Source organism: Mauremys reevesii, linkage group 14, assembly GCF_016161935.1.
Source record: "Mauremys reevesii isolate NIE-2019 linkage group 14, ASM1616193v1, whole genome shotgun sequence".
Taxonomy (NCBI): domain Eukaryota; kingdom Metazoa; phylum Chordata; order Testudines; family Geoemydidae; genus Mauremys; species Mauremys reevesii.
In genome coordinates, this window is record NC_052636.1 from 13,728,394 (window position 1) to 13,744,898 (window position 16,505).

At 66.1% G+C, this 16,505-nt stretch overlaps 2 protein-coding genes across 2 annotated transcripts in view; both read right to left on the reverse strand.

Moving 5' to 3' along the window:
• Nucleotides 1–2,005: 2,005 nt before the first annotated feature.
• TMEM88 (transmembrane protein 88) lies at nucleotides 2,006–4,365 on the reverse strand. The gene is made up of 2 exons (XM_039500075.1): nucleotides 4,081–4,365; nucleotides 2,006–2,394 (listed from the first exon to the last, which is right to left on the reverse strand). The coding sequence occupies exons 1-2, from the start codon at nucleotides 4,363–4,365 to the stop codon at nucleotides 2,122–2,124; spliced, it is 558 nt and encodes a 185-aa protein (XP_039356009.1). The 3' UTR covers nucleotides 2,006–2,121.
• Nucleotides 4,366–7,376: 3,011 nt separating this feature from the next.
• Nucleotides 7,377–16,505, reverse strand: part of KDM6B (lysine demethylase 6B) — a 65,628-nt gene continuing 56,499 nt past the window's right edge. The window contains exons 20-23 of the mRNA XM_039499682.1: nucleotides 15,335–15,476; nucleotides 14,930–15,056; nucleotides 11,968–12,138; nucleotides 7,377–9,228 (exon numbers count right to left, since the gene is read on the reverse strand). Coding sequence (XP_039355616.1) covers nucleotides 9,205–9,228; nucleotides 11,968–12,138; nucleotides 14,930–15,056; nucleotides 15,335–15,476 — 464 coding nt within the window. The 3' untranslated portion in view covers nucleotides 7,377–9,204. The remainder of the gene's footprint in view (nucleotides 9,229–11,967; nucleotides 12,139–14,929; nucleotides 15,057–15,334; nucleotides 15,477–16,505) is intronic.

The window sequence follows — 16,505 nt, forward strand, 5'->3', positions numbered from 1 at the left end:
CGCTGCCGGTGCCCCTCACTCCCGACCAGCAGCCCCTGCCCCCCCCGCCCAGCCGGTGCCCCACACTCCCGACCCGCAGCCCCTGCCAGCCCAGCCCTGCTGGTGCCCCTCTCTCCCGATCCGCAGCCCCTGCCCCCCCAGCCCTGCCGGTGCCCCTCACTCCCGACCCACAGCCCCTGCACCCCCCAACCCTGCCGGTGCCCCTCACTCCCGACCCGCAGCCCCTGCCCCCCCAGCGCTGCCGGTGCCCCGCACTCCCGGCCCGCAGGCCCTGCCCCCCCCAGCGCTGCCGGTGCCCCTCACTCCCGACCCGCAGCCCCTGCCCCCCCAGCGCTGCCGGTGCCCCTCACTCCCGCCACTAGCAGCGTTAACCCCTTGCTGGCCATTGCTGCCCCTGCCGTCGGGGGTTGGGGGGACCCCGCTGCCGGCTCCCCGGCTCCGTGGCCTCGGGCCGGGCCTGGCCCCCAGCCCAGCACCTGCTGTTCCCATCAGCGCCGAACAATGGGCCGCTGTGGGCCCCGGCCCTGCCCTTCCCCTGCCGCAGGATGCGCCCGGGGGAGCCGCTTATCTTATCCCCGGCTGCTTCCCGTGTTCCGGCGCCAGCGCGCGGCCTCCCCCCGCCAGCCGGCCTGCTGGGAAACACGCCGAGCGGGGGCGGGGAGCCCGGACTCCTGGGTTCTCTGCCCGACTCTGGGAGGGGAGTGGGGGCTGGTGGTTAGAGCAGGGGGGGCTGGGAGCCAGGACTCCTGGGTTCTCTCCCAGGCTCTGGGAGGGGAGTGGGGGCTGGTGGGTTAGAGCTGGGGGGCTGGGAACCAGGACTCCTGGGTTCTCTGCCCGGCTCTGGGAGGGGAGTGGGGGCTGGTGGGTTAGAGCAGGGGGGGCTGGGAGCCAGGACTCCTGGGTTCTCTGCTCAGCTCTGGGAGGGGAGTGGGGGCTGGTGGGTTAGAGCAGGGGCTGGGAGCCAGGACTCCTGGGTTCTCTCCCGGCTCTGGGAGGAGGGGGCTGGTGGGTTAGAGCAGGGGGCTGGGAGCCAGGACTCCTGGGTTCTCTCCCGGCTCTGGCAGGGGAGTGGGGCTGGTGGTTAGAGCAGGGGGGGACGGGAGCCAGGACTCCTGGGTTCTCTGCCCGGCTCTGGGAGGGGAGTGGGGCTGGTGGTTAGAGCGGGGGGGGCTGGGAGCCAGGACTCCTGGGTTCTCTCCCCGGCTCTGTCACTGATTTTCTGTTGCTTTGGGCACTCATCACTCCCCCACCCCGTCGGACAGGGGAACCGCCCCCCCAGTCCCATCTCCCCCAGTCCCTTGTCCCCTCTGCTGGCAGGTTCCCCAGGCTCGGGCCTGACCCCTGGCCTCTGCCCCCCCAGCGTGGGAGCGGCAGGAGGCGGCCGGGCTGCACCTCCGTGGGGTGCCTGCCCCCTGGGTGGTTCCCGCCCCGGTGCCCGGGCCCTGCCGCCCGCTCCCTGCGACCGTGGGAAACTTGAGCGGCGCTTTGCCGTGGGGCCGGGCCAGCCCCGGAGCGGAGGGGCAGGCGGGGGTCAGAGAACGGCCTGGGGGGGGGGGCCTGGGGAATATCCTGTGGAGGGGAGTTCCCCAGGCCCCAGCCTGCCTGCCCCCATGGGAACCCGCCGCAGATGTGGGGGGAGCGCCCCAGCCCGGCCCTTCCCCATGGCTGGACCTGAGGGTGGGGGGGTGCCCCCCTCCCTGAGTGAGGCACAAACATTGCAGGGGGCGGGGGGGGATAAAGGAATGAACCTGCTGGAGAGAAAAGGATTTTTATTGATAATAAAATGACCCCCCCACGTGTCGGCCCCACCCCAGAGCCACCCTAGTCTGCCTGTCCCCATCAGCCCCCCAGGGCTCCCTCCCCCATCCAGCTCAGACCCCGCCTGCCCCTAAACTACAGCCCCCCCCGCCCCCCCAAACCAGGTCCAGAGACCCACAGCCCTCCCCAATCCAGCCCCAGCCCTCCCCCAAACCCCAGGTGCAAACGCTGCCCCCATTCCCATTCCCGCCCCCGAAAGTAGCAGCCAGCGGAGTCGCTCCCCCCGAACGAAGAGCTGCCCCCCCCGGTCTCTTCGGGGTGTCGCCGCCAAGGGGGGGGTCCCGCAGGTGGGGGGCCCCCCCCTCACACCCAGACCTTGTCCCCGGCGGGGGGCGGGCGGGCGCGGGGGCAGCACCAGGCGGCCTGGTGGTAGCGGCCGGCGGGCAGGTGCCGGTAGACGGCCAGGCTGTAGGGCAGGAGACAGTAGCCGAGCTGGAGGCGCCGGGCCAGCCGCACGAAGGCCGCCAGGCCGAGCACCAGGAGCGGCAGCAGCAGGGTGAAGCCGAGCACCAGCAGGGCCGTGGCACCGGCGTCGTGCAGATGGGCCTCGCACGGGGCCACCCGGGCGTGCAGGAACTGCGGGGGAAAGGGGGGAGGGTCAGCGGGCGTGCGACAGGCGTGCGCACCAGGCCCGGGCCGGCCCCTGCCCCTCACACACCTCCGCCAGGGGCCGGCACGCCCATGCACGAACGTGCAAAGAGCAGCGCCCTCCTCCAGCCATGGCTTGCACACGCGTGGGCACGGAGGGCTCGCACGACTGTACGCAGGTGAGGCGTGGCCTTTGCACGCACATGGGCAGAGGCCTGCGCCACCAGGCAGGGGCCCATTCACCCCCCTCCACGGGCATCACACGTGCAAAAGCGCTTGCACGCCTCGCAACTACAGATCCCCCGCACGTGTGTGCAAGCAGTGTGCAGGGACGGGCCAACGTGCAAACACACACGCCAGCTAAGCGCCCCTCCCCAAACGCCAGGCCCCCTCCCCCCGTTTGTCAGGACTGATCACGGGGAGGGGGGACCAGGAGGCGCTGGCTGCGCCAGGACCGGCTGCCCCGGCCCCACGGGGTTATCGGCCACAGCCAGACCCCCCAGGTCTGCGCTTCGTCAGCTGTCAGGCGGGGAGGGGGAGGGGAACGGCAGGACTCCTGGGTTCTCTCCCTGGCGCGGGGCGGGGGGGGCGCTGGGAGCCAGGACTCCTGGGTTAATCTTGCTTGTCTCAACCCCCCCGCAGCCCACCCCCTGCATTTCAACCGTGCAACCCCCCCCCCCGCCCCATTCCTGGGGCTGCTGGGAATTTAACATTCCTGCTGGGACCACCCAGAGCATCCAGCAGCTCCATGGGGCTGGGGGGGGGGTCCAGCCCCCACCCCCAGGAATCCAAGGGCAGCAATATCACCCCTCCCCCCAGCCCTGCCGGTGCCCCTCACTCCCGACCTGCAGCCCCCTGCCCCGCCCAGCCCTGCCGGTGCCCCTCACTCCCGACCCGCAGCCCCTGCCCCCAGCTCTGCTGGTGCCCCTCACTCCCGACCCCAGCCCCTGCCAGCCCAGCCCTGCCCCAGCCCTGCCGGTGCCCCTCACTCCCGACCCGCAGCCCCTGCCAGCCCAGCTCTGCCGGTGCCCCTCACTCCCGACCCCAGCCCCTGCCAGCCCAGCCCTGCCCCAGCCCTGCCGGTGCCCCTCACTCCCGACCCGCAGCCCCTGCCCCCAGCTCTGCCGGTGCCCCTCACTCCCGACCCGCAGCCCCTGCCCCGCCCAGCTCTGCCGGTGCCCCTCACTCCCGACCCGCAGCCCCTGCCCCCCCCAGCTCTGCTGGTGCCCCTCACTCCCGACCCGCAGCCCTGCCCCCAGCTCTGCTGGTGCCCCTCACTCCCGATCCGCAGCCCCTGTCCCCACCTCTGCTGGTGCCCCTCACTCCCGACCCGCAGCCCCTGCCCCCAGCCCTGCCGGTGCCCCTCACTCCCGACCCGCAGCCCCTGCCCCCAGCCCTGCCGGTGCCCCTCACTCCCGACCCGCAGCCCCTGCCAGCCCTGTTCTGTGGGTGGCCCCGGGAGTCAGAGGGCTGGCTCTGTGGTGGGTTGTAGGGCGGGGGAAGAGGGGCGGGAGGCTCTGGGCTGGGGACATAGAGGGGAGGGGGTCACAGAGGGGGGTTCTGAGGGGCTGTGGAAGGTCTGGGGGGGTTGTGGGGACAGAGGGGAACTCAGGGGTTGGGGGTGGGGGGCCCGGGGGTGGGGCTCCGGGAGGTTGGGGGGCCCGGGGGGCTCACCTTGGAGTGGCAGAGGAAGCCCAGCCCCAGCGCGGTGCCCACGGGCAGCAGCGCGGCCGCGCAGACCAGGGCGCAGAGCAGCGCGCAAAGCGCCGCCGCCAGCAGGTTGTGCGCGCTCAGCAGGACGGCGCAGGCCAGACAGTCCAGCGCCCCGCGCAGCTCCAGCTCCGGCTCCGGCTCCAGCGCCAGCTCCGGGCCCCCGCGCCGTACGGGGCGGCGGCACCGGGCTGCCCCCTGCGCCCCGCCGGGCTCCTCCCGCCCGCTCGCCGCCGGGGAGCCGGACATGGCCGGGGTGTCCTGCGCGGCGCTGCGCGCTGCCCTTTATAGCGCCCGCGGGCGGCCCGGCCCTCCCCGCCGCCTCGGCCGGCCCGGGCCCCCGACCCCACCCTCCTTTCCCTCCCCGCCCCGATCCAGGGGCAGCAGGGGAGGCGAGTCCTGGAACAAGGGAGGGGGTTTCTGGCTCATTCCTCCCCGCCCCATGCGGAAAGGGGGCAGGAATTTGTCCTGCTCAGATTCCAAGGATGCTTTGAATTGATCCGCTGCCTGTCACCCCTCCCCAGCCCTGCCGGTGCCCCTCACTCCCGACCCACAGCCCCCACAGCCCTGCCGGTGCCCCTCACTCCCGACCCGCAGCCCCAGCCCCTGCCCCCAGCTCTGCCAGTGCCCCTCACTCCCGACCCGCAGCCCCTGCCAGCCCAGCCCTGCCCCCAGCGCTGCCGGCGCCCCTCACTCCTGACCCGCAGCCCCTGCCCCCAGCTCTGCCGGTGCCCCTCACACCCGACCCGCAGCCCCTGCCCCCCCGGCTCTGCCGGTGCCCCTCACTCCCGACCCGCAGCCCCTGCCAGCCCAGCCCTGCCCCGCAGCTCTGCCGGTGCCCCTCACTCCCGACCCGCAGCCCCCCAGCCCCGGCCCCCCCAGCTCTGCCGGTGCCCCTCACTCCCGACCCGCAGCCCCCCAGCCCCTGCCCCCCCAGCTCTGCCGGTGCCCCTCACTCCCGACCCGCAGCCCCCAGCCCCTGCCACCCAGCTCTGCTGGTGCCCCTCACTCCCGACCCGCAGCCCCTGCCAGCCCAGCCCTGCCGGTGCCCCTCACTCCCGACCCGCAGCCCCTGCCAGCCCAGCCCTGCCGGTGCCCCTCACTCCCGACCCGCAGCCCCCTGCCAGCCGGGCCCTGCCCCCCGACAGCTCTGCCGGTGCCCCTCACTCCCGACCCGCAGCCCCTGCCAGCCCGGCCCTGCCCCCCGACAGCTCTGCCGGTGCCCCTCACTCCCGACCCGCAGCCCCTGCCCCCAGCTCTGCCGGTGCCCCTCACTCCCGACCCGCAGCCCCTGCCAGCCCGGCCCTGCCCCAGCTCTGCCGGTGCCCCTCACTCCCGACCCGCAGCCCCTGCCAGCCCGGCCCTGCCCCCTGCCCTGCTGGTGCCCCTCACTCCCGACCCACAGCCCCTGCCAGCCCCAGCTCTGCCGGTGCCCTCACTCCCGACCCGCAGCCCCTGCCCGCCCAGCCCTGCCCCCCCCAGCTCTGCGGGTGTCCCTCCCTCCCCACCCGCCGCCCCTGCCCCCAGCTCTGCCGGTGCCCCTCACTCCCGACCAGCAGCCCCTGCCAGCCCGGCCCTGCCCCCCGACAGCTCTGCCGGTGCCCCTCACTCCCGACCCGCAGCCCCTGCCAGCTCAGCCCTGCCGGACCCCTCACTCCCGACCCGCAGCCCCTGCCAGCCCCGCCCTGGGCGCCCCCCAGCCCGGCTGGTGCCCCTCCCTCCGGACCCGCAGCCCCGGCCAGCCCCCAGCCCTGCCAGTGCCCCTCACTCCCGACCCGCAGCCCCTGCCCCCAGCTCTGGCGGTGCCCCTCACTCCCGACCCGCAGCCTCCCCAGCCCTGCCCCAGCTCTGCCAGTGCCCCTCACTCCTGACCCAGCCCCGGCCAGCCAAGCCCTGCCCCCGCAGCCCTGCCGGTGCCCCTCACTCCCGACCCGCAGCCCCTGTCAGCCCAGCTCTGCCAGTGCCCCTCACTCCCGACCCGCAGCCCCTGCCAGCCCAGCCCTGCCCCCCCAGCACTGCCGGTGCCCCTCACTCCCGACCCGCAGCCCCTGCCAGCCCAGCCCTGCCCCCCCAGCACTGCCGGTGCCCCTCACTCCCGACCCGCAGCCCCTGCCAGCTCTGCTATACCATCCGCTCCATGTGCCGCGGCGTCAAAAAATCAAACAGGATGTTGGGAATCATTAAGGGATAGATAAGAGGATGGAAAATATCCTATTGCCTCTGTATAAACCCATGGGACGCCCACACCTTGAATACTGCGTGCCGATGGGGTCGCCCCATCTCAAAAAAAAGATATTGGAATTGGAAAAGGTTCAGAAAAGGGCAACAAAAATGATTCAGGGTCTGGAACGGCTTCCGTATGAGGAGAGATTAAAGACTGGGACTTTTCAGCTTGGAAAAGAGGTGACTAAGGGGGGATATGACGGAGGTCTATAAAATCATGACTGGTGTGGAGAAAGTAGATAAGGACGTGTTGTTTTCTCCTTCTCATAACACAGGAACCAGGGGTCACCCAATGAAATGAACAGGCAGCAGGTTGAAAACAAACCAAAGGACGTATTTCTTCATGCAACGCACAGTCAACCTGGGGAACTCCTCGCCACAGGATGTTGTGAAGGCCAAGACTAGAACAGGGGTAAAAAAAGACCTAGAGAAGTTCATGGAGGACGGGTCCATCAATGGCGATTAGCCAGGCTGGGCAGGGATGGTGTCCCCAGCCTCTGTTTGCCAGACGCTGGGAATGGGTGACAGAGGATGGGTCACTCGGTGATCCCCCGTTCTGTTCGTTCCCTCGGGGGCACCTGGCATTGTCCGCTGTCGGCAGACAGGACACTGGGCTAGATGGACCTTTGGCCTGACCCAATGTGGCCGAACGTATGTTTTTATGGCCGTCATGGGCAGTTGCTGCTTCAACGATGCCAGGGTAGTTTCAGGTCAGAAGATCCACTTGATCGTCCCCTCTGACCGCCCAGGATTTCCTCCCCACGTAACCGTGGCCCCTCCTGGAGCCCTGGGATCCTTTCTGTGGCTTCTTCTCTGCCCGCTCACCACTTTTTGCCACGGCCCCCGGCACTTCTCAGCCGTGAAGAGGATCCATTGGTAGGGTTTGGCCAAAGCATCTTCCCGGAAATGTTTGACGTGAAGCCACCAAGAGACGGCGAATCACCCCATCCCGGCCCAGGGACTTATCGCCCGGTTCCTGGGCGTCGCCGAAGAACCTCGCCGTCCCCTTTGGAACAAAAACGCACCGAGGCCTTTGCTGTATCTCTGTGAGTTAATTTAATCTTTTTTACATTTACAAAATAAGATTTTTTTTTTTCCTTTGTCGCCTTACAGTACAGTATGATCCAGGAGGACCTAGGCTTCCGCTTGTTTCGTTCAGTGTGTTGGCGAGATGCTGGGATAGGAGGGGGATTTTCTACAAGGGGAGGGGGAAAGGGACGCGAGTCCTCCAAAGGAAATGAACAGAAGTCCCGATCGCACAGTGATTATGGAATTCAGCACCATGAAAAGAGGCAAAACACTGAACAAGCCCCCCCCCCGTCTCACGATGCCGGGGATGGGCCGAGCTTAACATTAAAAAAACCCCCAAAAAAACCGAACGCAACAATTCCGGCGCGAAACAGACAAATACACACGATTAAAAAAAAAAGGCCTTTTAAAAAAAACACCCCCCCCCGAACGCTCAAATCAACCCCTCAATAGCAACCAATAAATAGAGAAATCATTACAAAAATGATGTATAAATAAAAAAAAAAAATACACAACAACAGAGGACAATTTACAAATTGCAAAAATCTGAGGCCTGGAGGTACAAAAGAAAAAACAACCGAGGAAAAAGCACCCGACGTGTTTCCGGTTTCCAAACAAGTGAGAAGTGGGGAGGCGCAACCTGGCCGGCGGGGGGGTTAAGGCAGATTTTCTGTCCTGCTGTCCCGGCTCAGTTTCTGTGGCTGACCTGAGAGAAGTGTAAACCGCGGCTGCGATTGCACGAAACGCTTAACCCAGGGGAAGGCGGCTCCCGGGGGCAGGGCTCCCGCGACGCCCTGCGCACGGGGGCCGGACGCTGCGCACCGGTCCTCGCTCCCCCTTTTTGCACCATCGTTTGCACAATCGGCGACCCAAGCCGGCGGGAATTGGCTCCTTCACGTGAGTTCAGAAGAAAACGAAACCAAGCCAGGAACACGTGGAATAAAAAGCCCCCCCCTCCCACGCCAAGCGGCCAGGATTTAAGAAAGCAGAGTGAGAATGAAGCCCACGCACGCCCGCACAAACCGCCCGCCCCGCGCCAATATACATAGAAACCAATGTACAATCTCCCACCGCCACAAACGCACACAGAGGAAACGAAGGGAAATTGCTGCGTGAAAAACCCGTATTTTTCGTGGTTGGTTGGTTGTTTTTTTTCGTGGTTTTGTGTTTTTTTTGCTTCATTTGCTGACGAGAAAAATGTAAAAAGACGACAAAAAAAAAAAAAAACTGCCCAACCCCCCCCCCCCCCCGCCCCTGCAAAACGAACGAGTTAATGCTCCGTCGACGAAGAGAGATCCTGGCTGAGCTCCAGAGTCCGTGTTCTCCTGCGCGCGGCCGATCTCCTGTCCCCGTGTGTCTGCCGGGGAACCGCCCGCCGGCCCCGCCGAGCTGCCCAGGCGCCACGGTTTCCCTTTGCCCGTCTCCTGGGCGGGTTTTTGCTTTTTTTTTCTCTGTGTTTTTTATTATTTTCCAAAAAAAAAAAAAATATTTTCTTTAAAAAGTTTCCCCCCCCCCCCGAAAGGTCATTTTCAAGAATAAATTAAAAAAGTTCGTTTTGTTTGAGTTTCTGTATTCACAGGCTGCTTGCGGATTGGCTCCTCGGATCACGCAGAAGATTGGCCGCTTCTGGGGCTCCGCCCCCCCCGTCCCTCGTTTCAACAGCAAAGCCGATTGGGCCGGAGAGGTTCCGGTGTAAACAAGAGCTTGTCTGCGATTGGCCACTGGGACGGGCGGTGCCGAGATGGCCCCTCCTTCCCCCAGCGGGGCAGGGGGGGCGCTGGGGAAGGGGGAGCTGATTCCTGTCTCTGCCCAGGAAGCGCCTGGGCGAGGTCTGGCTCATCTGGAGCTGGGGGATCCAGCCTGCGGGTGGGAAGGAAAGAAAGGGTTAATGGGACCCAGGAGTCCTGTGGGTGGGAGCAGGGCACCCCCTCCCCCCAATACCCTCCCTTGACGTTGACTCCTGGGGGGATTCAGCACCATTGCGCACGCGCAGAATTCATGGGCCGCGCAGAATCCCCTCCGCCCCCCGCAGAAAAGAGGCTGCAGTCCCTCCTTTTGTCCACCAGGGGCCGCTGCGGCACCAGAACAGAGAGCAGCCGATAGGGAAGAGAACGAGGCTGCCGCCGTCTTCACACCACCTGGGCCAGGTCAGGAGACAGGTAATATGGGGGGGACGGACAATATGGGGCACATGGGGCTCCCAGCCCCCCTGCTCTGACCCACCAGCCCCCACTCCCCTCCCAGAGCTGGAGAGAGAACCCAGGAGTCCTGGCTCCCAGCTCCCCCCTGCTCTAACCCACCAGCCCCCACTCCCCTCCCAGAGCCAGGGAGAGAACCCAGGAGTCCTGGCTCCCAGCTCCCCCCTGCTCTAACCCACCAGCCCCCACTCCCCTCCCAGAGCCGGGGAGAGGACCCAGGAGTCCTGGCTCCCAGCCCCTGCTCTGACCCACCAGCCCCACTCCTCCCAGAGCCAGGGAGAGAACCCAGGAGTCCTGGCTCCCAGCTCCCCCCTGCTCTAACCCACCAGCCCCCACTCCCCTCCCAGAGCCGGGGAGAGAACCCAGGAGTCCTGGCTCCCAGCCCCCCTGCCCTAACCCACCAGCCCCCACTCCCCTCCCAGAGCCAGGGAGAGAACCCAGGAGTCCTGGCTCCCAGCCCCCCCTGCTCTAACCCACCAGCCCCCACTCCCCTCCCAGAGCCGGTGAGAGAACCCCGGAGTCCTGGCTCCCTGCCCCCTGCCCTAACCCACCAGCCCCACTCCTCCCAGAGCCGGAGAGAACCCAGGAGTCCTGGCTCCCAGCCCCCTGCTCTAACCCACCAGCCCCACTCCTCCCAGAGCCGGGAGAGAACCCAGGAGTCCTGGCTCCCAGCCCCCTGCTCTGACCCACTAGCCCCACTCCTCCCAGAGCCGGGAGAGAACCCAGGAGTCCTGGCTCCCGGCCCCCCTTGCTCTAACCCACCAGCCCCCACTCCCCTCCCAGAGCCAGGGAGAGAACCCAGGAGTCCTGGCTCCCAGCCCCCTCTGCTCTAACCCACCAGCCCCCCATCCCCTCCCAGAGCCAGGGAGAGAACCCAGGAGTCCTGGCTCCCAGCCCCCCCTGCTCTAACTACTAGCCCCCACTCCCCTCCCAGAGCCGGAGAGAGAACCCAGGAGTCCTGGGTCCCACCCTGGTGCTTTAAGAGGCACAGAGGGGGGGTTCAGAAGGGCTAGTGGGGGGGCAGGAGCTGAATGGGAGTGAGAGTGGGGGGGACACGGGCACAGGCAGAGGCAGGGGGAAGGACAGATAGGGATGGGGGCGGGGGTGCAGGGCCACATGGGCTGAGGGGGGTGGCAAAGTGGGGGCACAGGGCTACATGGGGATGGGGGAGGGAGTGGCTGAGTGGGGGCGCATGGAGACGGGGAAAGGGGCGCAGGGTCCCACGGGGACGGGGGCGGGATGCGGGGACACCTCAAAAATACAGCGCCCGGGTCGTTTCTGTGGTGTCATTCGGACGTCCTTGCTGACGGGCATTTTGAAATAAAGGACCAAAATAATTGGAACCGGCCAGAGACGATGCTGGGATTTTTCACAATTAAAATCTGCGGAAGTTTAAAATATTGACCACAGAATTTTCATTTTTTGGGTGCAGAATTTCCCCCGGGAGCGGACGCTCCAGCGAGTCCCCAGGGAAAAAGGGACCCCGGGCGGGAAAATGTGCCCTGGGGCCAGCCCCCTGCCAGGGGAGAGCGCCCCCTGCTGAGCCCCCTGCCCCGCTCCCTGCCCCACAGCGCCCCCTAGTGCCAGCCCTGCCTGCCGGGGGAGAGCGCCCCCTGCTGAGCCCCCTGCCCCACTCCCTGCCCCACAGCGCCCCTGCCAGGAGAGCCCCCCACCCCACAGCGCCCCCTGCTGATCTGTGCCAGCCCTGCCTGCCGGGGAGAGCGCCTGCTGGAGCTGCCTGCCCCCCTGCCCCACAGCGCCCCCTAGTGCCAGCCCCGCCTGCCAGGGGAGAGCACCCCCTGCTGAGCCCCCAGCCCCGCGCCCTGCCCCACAGCGCCCCCTAGCGCTGCCCTAGTGCCAGCCCTGCCTGCCGGGGGAGAGCGCCCCCTGCTGAGCCCCCTGCCCCGCTCCCTGCCCCACAGCGCCTAGCGCGCCCCTGGGGCCAGCCCCTGCCAGGAGAGCGCCCGTGCTGAGCCCCCTGCCCTGCTCCCTGCCCCACAGCGCCCCTAGTGCCAGCCCCGCCTGCCAGGAGAGCGCCTGCTGAGCCCCTGCCCCCTGCCCCACAGCGCCCCTAGTGCCCCATGGGGTCAGCCCCCTGCCAGGGGAGAGCGCCCCCTGCTGAGCCCCCGCCCCGCAGCCTGCCCCACAGCGCCCCTAGTGCCAGCCCTGCCTGCCAGGAGAGCGCCTGCTGAGCCCCCTGCCTCCCTGCCCCACAGCCCCTAGCGCGCCCCTGGGGTCAGCCCCTGCCAGGGAGAGCGCCTGCGCCCCTGCTGAGCCCCGCCCGCTCCCTGCCACACAGCGCCCCCTAGCGCTGCCCTCGTGCCAGCCCCCTGCCAGGGGAGAGCGCCCCCTGCTGAGCCCCCGCCCCGCTCCCTGCCCCCCAGCGCCCCCTGGCCCTCACCAGGGTGAAACCGTCGTAGATCTGCATCAGCTCCTCCGTCTTGTACTGCTCCAGCACCACCACGCCGTGCAGGCCGGCGCTGCGCTGGCGGGCGCAGTCCTCGCAGTGCACCAGGTACGTGTTCTTGCCGCCGTTCTCGCTCGTCACGAACAGGATGTTGAACACTTCCACCTGCGGGGGCGGGACAGACGGGCGTGAGCGCCCCCTCCTGGCTGCCGGCTGCACCGCGCGGGCGGTGCGGCACCGGGCCCCCGCCCTAAGGGAAACTGGGGGCAGGGTAGAGCTAGAAATGGAACCCAGGCGTCCTGGCTCCCGGCCCCCCTGCTCTAACCACCAGCCCCCACTCCCCTCCCAGAGCCGGGGAGAGAACCCAGGAGTCCTGGCTCCCAGCCCCCACTGCTCTGACCCACCAGCCCCCACTCCCCTCCCAGAGCCGGGGAGAGAACCCAGGAGTCCTGGCTCCCAGCCCCCCTGCCCTAACCCACCAGCCACTCCCCTCCCAGAGCCGGGGAGCGAACCCCGGAGTCCTGGCTCCCAGCCCCCCCACGTCCTTTGCCGTGTTAATGAATGTCCTAGAGCCAGTCCCCCACCCCCCCCCGACCCCATCAGAGGCCGCGGGACCCAGGCTGGGTCCTGGATCCCAGCCCCTGCCCTAACCCACCAGCCACTCCTCCCAGAGCTGGGGACGTCTTTGAACGAGTCCTGGCAAGGGTCCCAGCCACCGCGGTTACAGGCACAGGCCCTCCCTGAGCCGGGAGTCCACGAACCCGCTTCCTCCAGTCCCCCAGCCCCACTCCTCCTGAGCCGGGAGAGAACCCAGGAGTGGCCTGGATCCCAGCCCCTGCTCTAACCCCCCCGCCCCCACACCCCACCCAGAGCCCGGGAGAGAACCCAGGAGTCCAGGCGCCCAGCCCCTGCTCACAGCCACCAGCCCCACTCCTCCCAGAGCCGGGAGAGAACCCAGGAGTCCTGGCTCCCAGTCCCCTGCTCTAACCCACCAGCCCCACTCCTCCCAGAGCCGGGGAGAGAACCCAGGAGTCCTGGCTCCCAGTCCCCCCTGCTCTAACCCACCAGCCCCCACTCCCCTCCCAGAGCCGGGGAGAGAACCCAGGAGTCCTGGCTCCCAGCCCCCCTGCTCTGACCCACCAGCCTCTGCTCCCCTCCCAGAGCCGGGGAGAGAACCCAGGAGTCCTGGGTCCCGCCCCGGTGCTTTAAGAGGCACATGACACACTGCGGCCGCACCGCGACGGTGCCAGATGGTTCGCACACTAGTCCGTGCTCTGCCGGTGTCAGGTCTCCAGAACCAGGGGCTCTCCCTCGATGCGGAGCCCTGGCTGCCCCGAATGTCGCCCCCCATGGAGGGTCACCGGGGATCCCCGGCAGGGCGAACCACGCCCCATAAGTTGGGCTGCATTTAAGAGCCGGTCGGCCGCGTCTTCCCATGGCGGTTCGGCCAATCTGCCCTCGGTGCTTTGCTCTGCGGCCGGCCCTGACTGCTGCCGGCCGTCTCCGATCCCATCCCGGGCTCCGGCATCCTCCTCTCCGGCCACCAAGCGCCCGGTCGTCCTCTTCTCTCGGTTCTTCCCTCTTCACCCGTCGCCAATTCATTTGCACCACGTTTCGCCCAGTGGCTCGTCCGTCTTCTCCCTGCGTAGCCACGCGGCTGCCCCATTTCTGCCGTGCGTAGCCAAACCGCTCACCGGGCTGCACCGCGTTTCGCCGACTCGCTCGCTCTCCGGGTCCGGTTCTGTGGAGTCGTGAATCCATTGAAACCTTGTTCAGCCGGGTCACCGATCAATTTATGCCGCGCTGAACAGATTCACCGCGTGTAGCCCCTTGGCTAAGCCGTGCGCATCCCGTTTAGCCAAAGGACGGATCCGTTTTCGGCCCGTTTAAATGGCTAATCCACCTACGTTAGCCAAGTCGCGGACCGCTCTGCCCTCCATTCTGACGGCTGCATCCTGTTTGTGCCGTTCGGCTAAATTCTTTATCCATTTACTCCATATTTAGCATGATGGCTAATTCTTCCACACCGCATCTAGCCAAACCTCTCCTCCATTTTCTCCCCCTTACGACGAGTCAGGAATCCATTTCCTTCCCATTTAGACAGACTCCTCGCTCCTCGGTTTCCACCCCTTTGAGCCGCGTCGCTAATCCGGTTGTGCCCCCTTTCGCCGAGTCGCTCTCGTCACGTTCCTCCTCCGCATTTCGCCGAGTCCGTGTGCACCCCGTTTGGTCGTCGCTCCGTTTCCTCCCCGGCCGGCCGCGCCGTTCCGCCGCCTTGCTTACGATCCGCCTCTTCCGTTTTCAGCGGCAATGGGTTTGCGGCCACGTGCCCGGCGTATCCAAAACGCGTGAGCTGCCTTTTTCTCGCTCTCTCTCTCTTTTAAACAAACCGCGTTTCATACTCACTGTTTCTGGCTTTTAGCCCGTTACGGAACCCGTCTCTTAGTGCGGACGAGGCTGACGCCGCAACGAAATCCCAAACTGGATGTGGGACAGGAGGCATTTTAAAGAAAAACAAATCTCATGCACAGAACCTGGCATTCCCTGCTGCCCACAAAGGTGGATTCTCCTTAACCGTGGATTTTATTAACCACACACCCTGTCAGAGCAGAATCCGAGCTGGGAGACGGTGAAGCAAAGAAGGGTGGTTCGGTTGGGTCTCTGCTGCGCCCACCTCTGAGGAGAGGCGCAGCCAACTCTGCCCGACAGTTCGGGGACGGCGGATCCCATCTCCGACTGAAGCGGCAGGTTGCAGGTTTGGAAGCGGAAGGGACGCCCTCGGGTGCGGGTCGGGCCGGGTCACCAGCCCTCGAGGCCGAGGGGTGTGGCTGTCCCGGCCGAAGGACGGGAAAAATCTGGCAACACAGCGACCTCTAGTGCCCGGCGGGTGCTAGAGGAGCTGGCCGGTAGCTAGCGGCGGCAGCGGGACCCCCCCCTCGCCGGCCCCGGCACTCACGTCACACTCGTTGCAATAGTACGCCGGCTCGTCCTTCACCCGGCCCTGGTAGGCGATCTTCTTCCCGGCACGCACCAACGTCTCCCGCAGCACCTGGCAGTGCTTGATGGACTGCATGAGGCAATACCTGGCAGGGAGAGACGACCAGGAGCGAGTGAGGGGGGCGGAGAGGGGGAGAGAGACGCTCGGAGGGGGGGTTCCTGCTGCCCTAAGTGTCACCGACACTGCCTGAGTCTGCCGAGAGCCTGAGCCCGTTGCTCTGAGAGCGGGGGAGCTGCCCCATGCATCTCAATGGGGTGGCAACTCCCACCCCAATTGCGAGGGGGCCCCCGCCATGCCCACCCGCTGTGCTCACAGGGCAGGAGGCAGGGCGGGGTGGGGAGGCGTCCCCGGGGCGCCGCTCACTTGATCATCTTGTAGAGGTCGGGGTCGCTGATCTTGACCGTCCGGGCGACGTTCCACGAGACGTGGATCATGGGCACGATGGATTTCACGTTCTTCACCTCGTTCCACTCGTAGCGCTCCAGGGCCAGCTGGTATTGATAGGCTGCGGGAGGGGGAGAGGGTGAGGCAGCGGTCGGCAAAATCCCACCCCAGACACAGCCGCCGCCCTGGGCCCCATTCCCCATCCCACCCCCCTGCAGCCAGCCAGTCCCTGCCCTGGGGCCGGAGGGGAGCCAGTGCCCCCTAGAGGGGACATGCCCCATTCTCTGCCCCCCTGAACCCACCAGGACCCTGTTATAGTCTTGGCCTTCAAAATTTCCTCTGGCAAGGAGTTCCCCAGGTTGACCGTCCTTGTGTTCCTTTCAAACCTGCTGCCTATTCATTTCATTGGGTGACCCCTAGTTCTTGTGTTATGAGAAGGCGTAAACAACACGTCCTTATCTACTTTCTCCACCCCGGTCATGATTTTATAGACCTCCGTCATATCCCCCCTTAGTCGCCTCTTTTCCAAGCTGAAAAGTCCCAGTCTTATTAATCTCTCCTCATACGGAAGCCGTTCCAGACCCCGAATCATGTGTGTTGCCCTTTTCTGAACCTTTTCCAAAGTCCAATATCTCTTTTTTGAGACGGGGCGACCACATCGGCTCGCAGTATTCAAGGTGTGGGCGTCCCATGGATTTATAGAGGCAATAGGATATTTCCCGTCCTCTTATTTATCCCGATTCCCAACGTCCTGTTTGATTTTTTGACGCCGCGGCACATGGAGCGGATGTTTTCAGAGAACTACCCACAGTGACTCCAAGATCCCTCTCTTGTGTGGAAACAGCTAATATAGACCCCGTCCTTGTACACGTAGAGTTGGGATTGTGTCTTCCAAGGTGCGTCACTTTGCATTTATCGACACTGAATTTCAGCTGCCATTTTTGTGGCCCAGTCACCCAGTTTTGTGAGATCCTTTTTGTCGCTCTTCGCAGGCTGCCTGGGACTTAACTATCTGGAGGAATTTTGTGTCATCGGCACATTTTGCCACCTCACTGTTTACCCCTTTTTCCAGATCCTTTATGAATATGTTGAACAGGACTGGTCCCAGTACGGACCCCTGGGGGACACCACTATTTACCTCTCTCCGGTC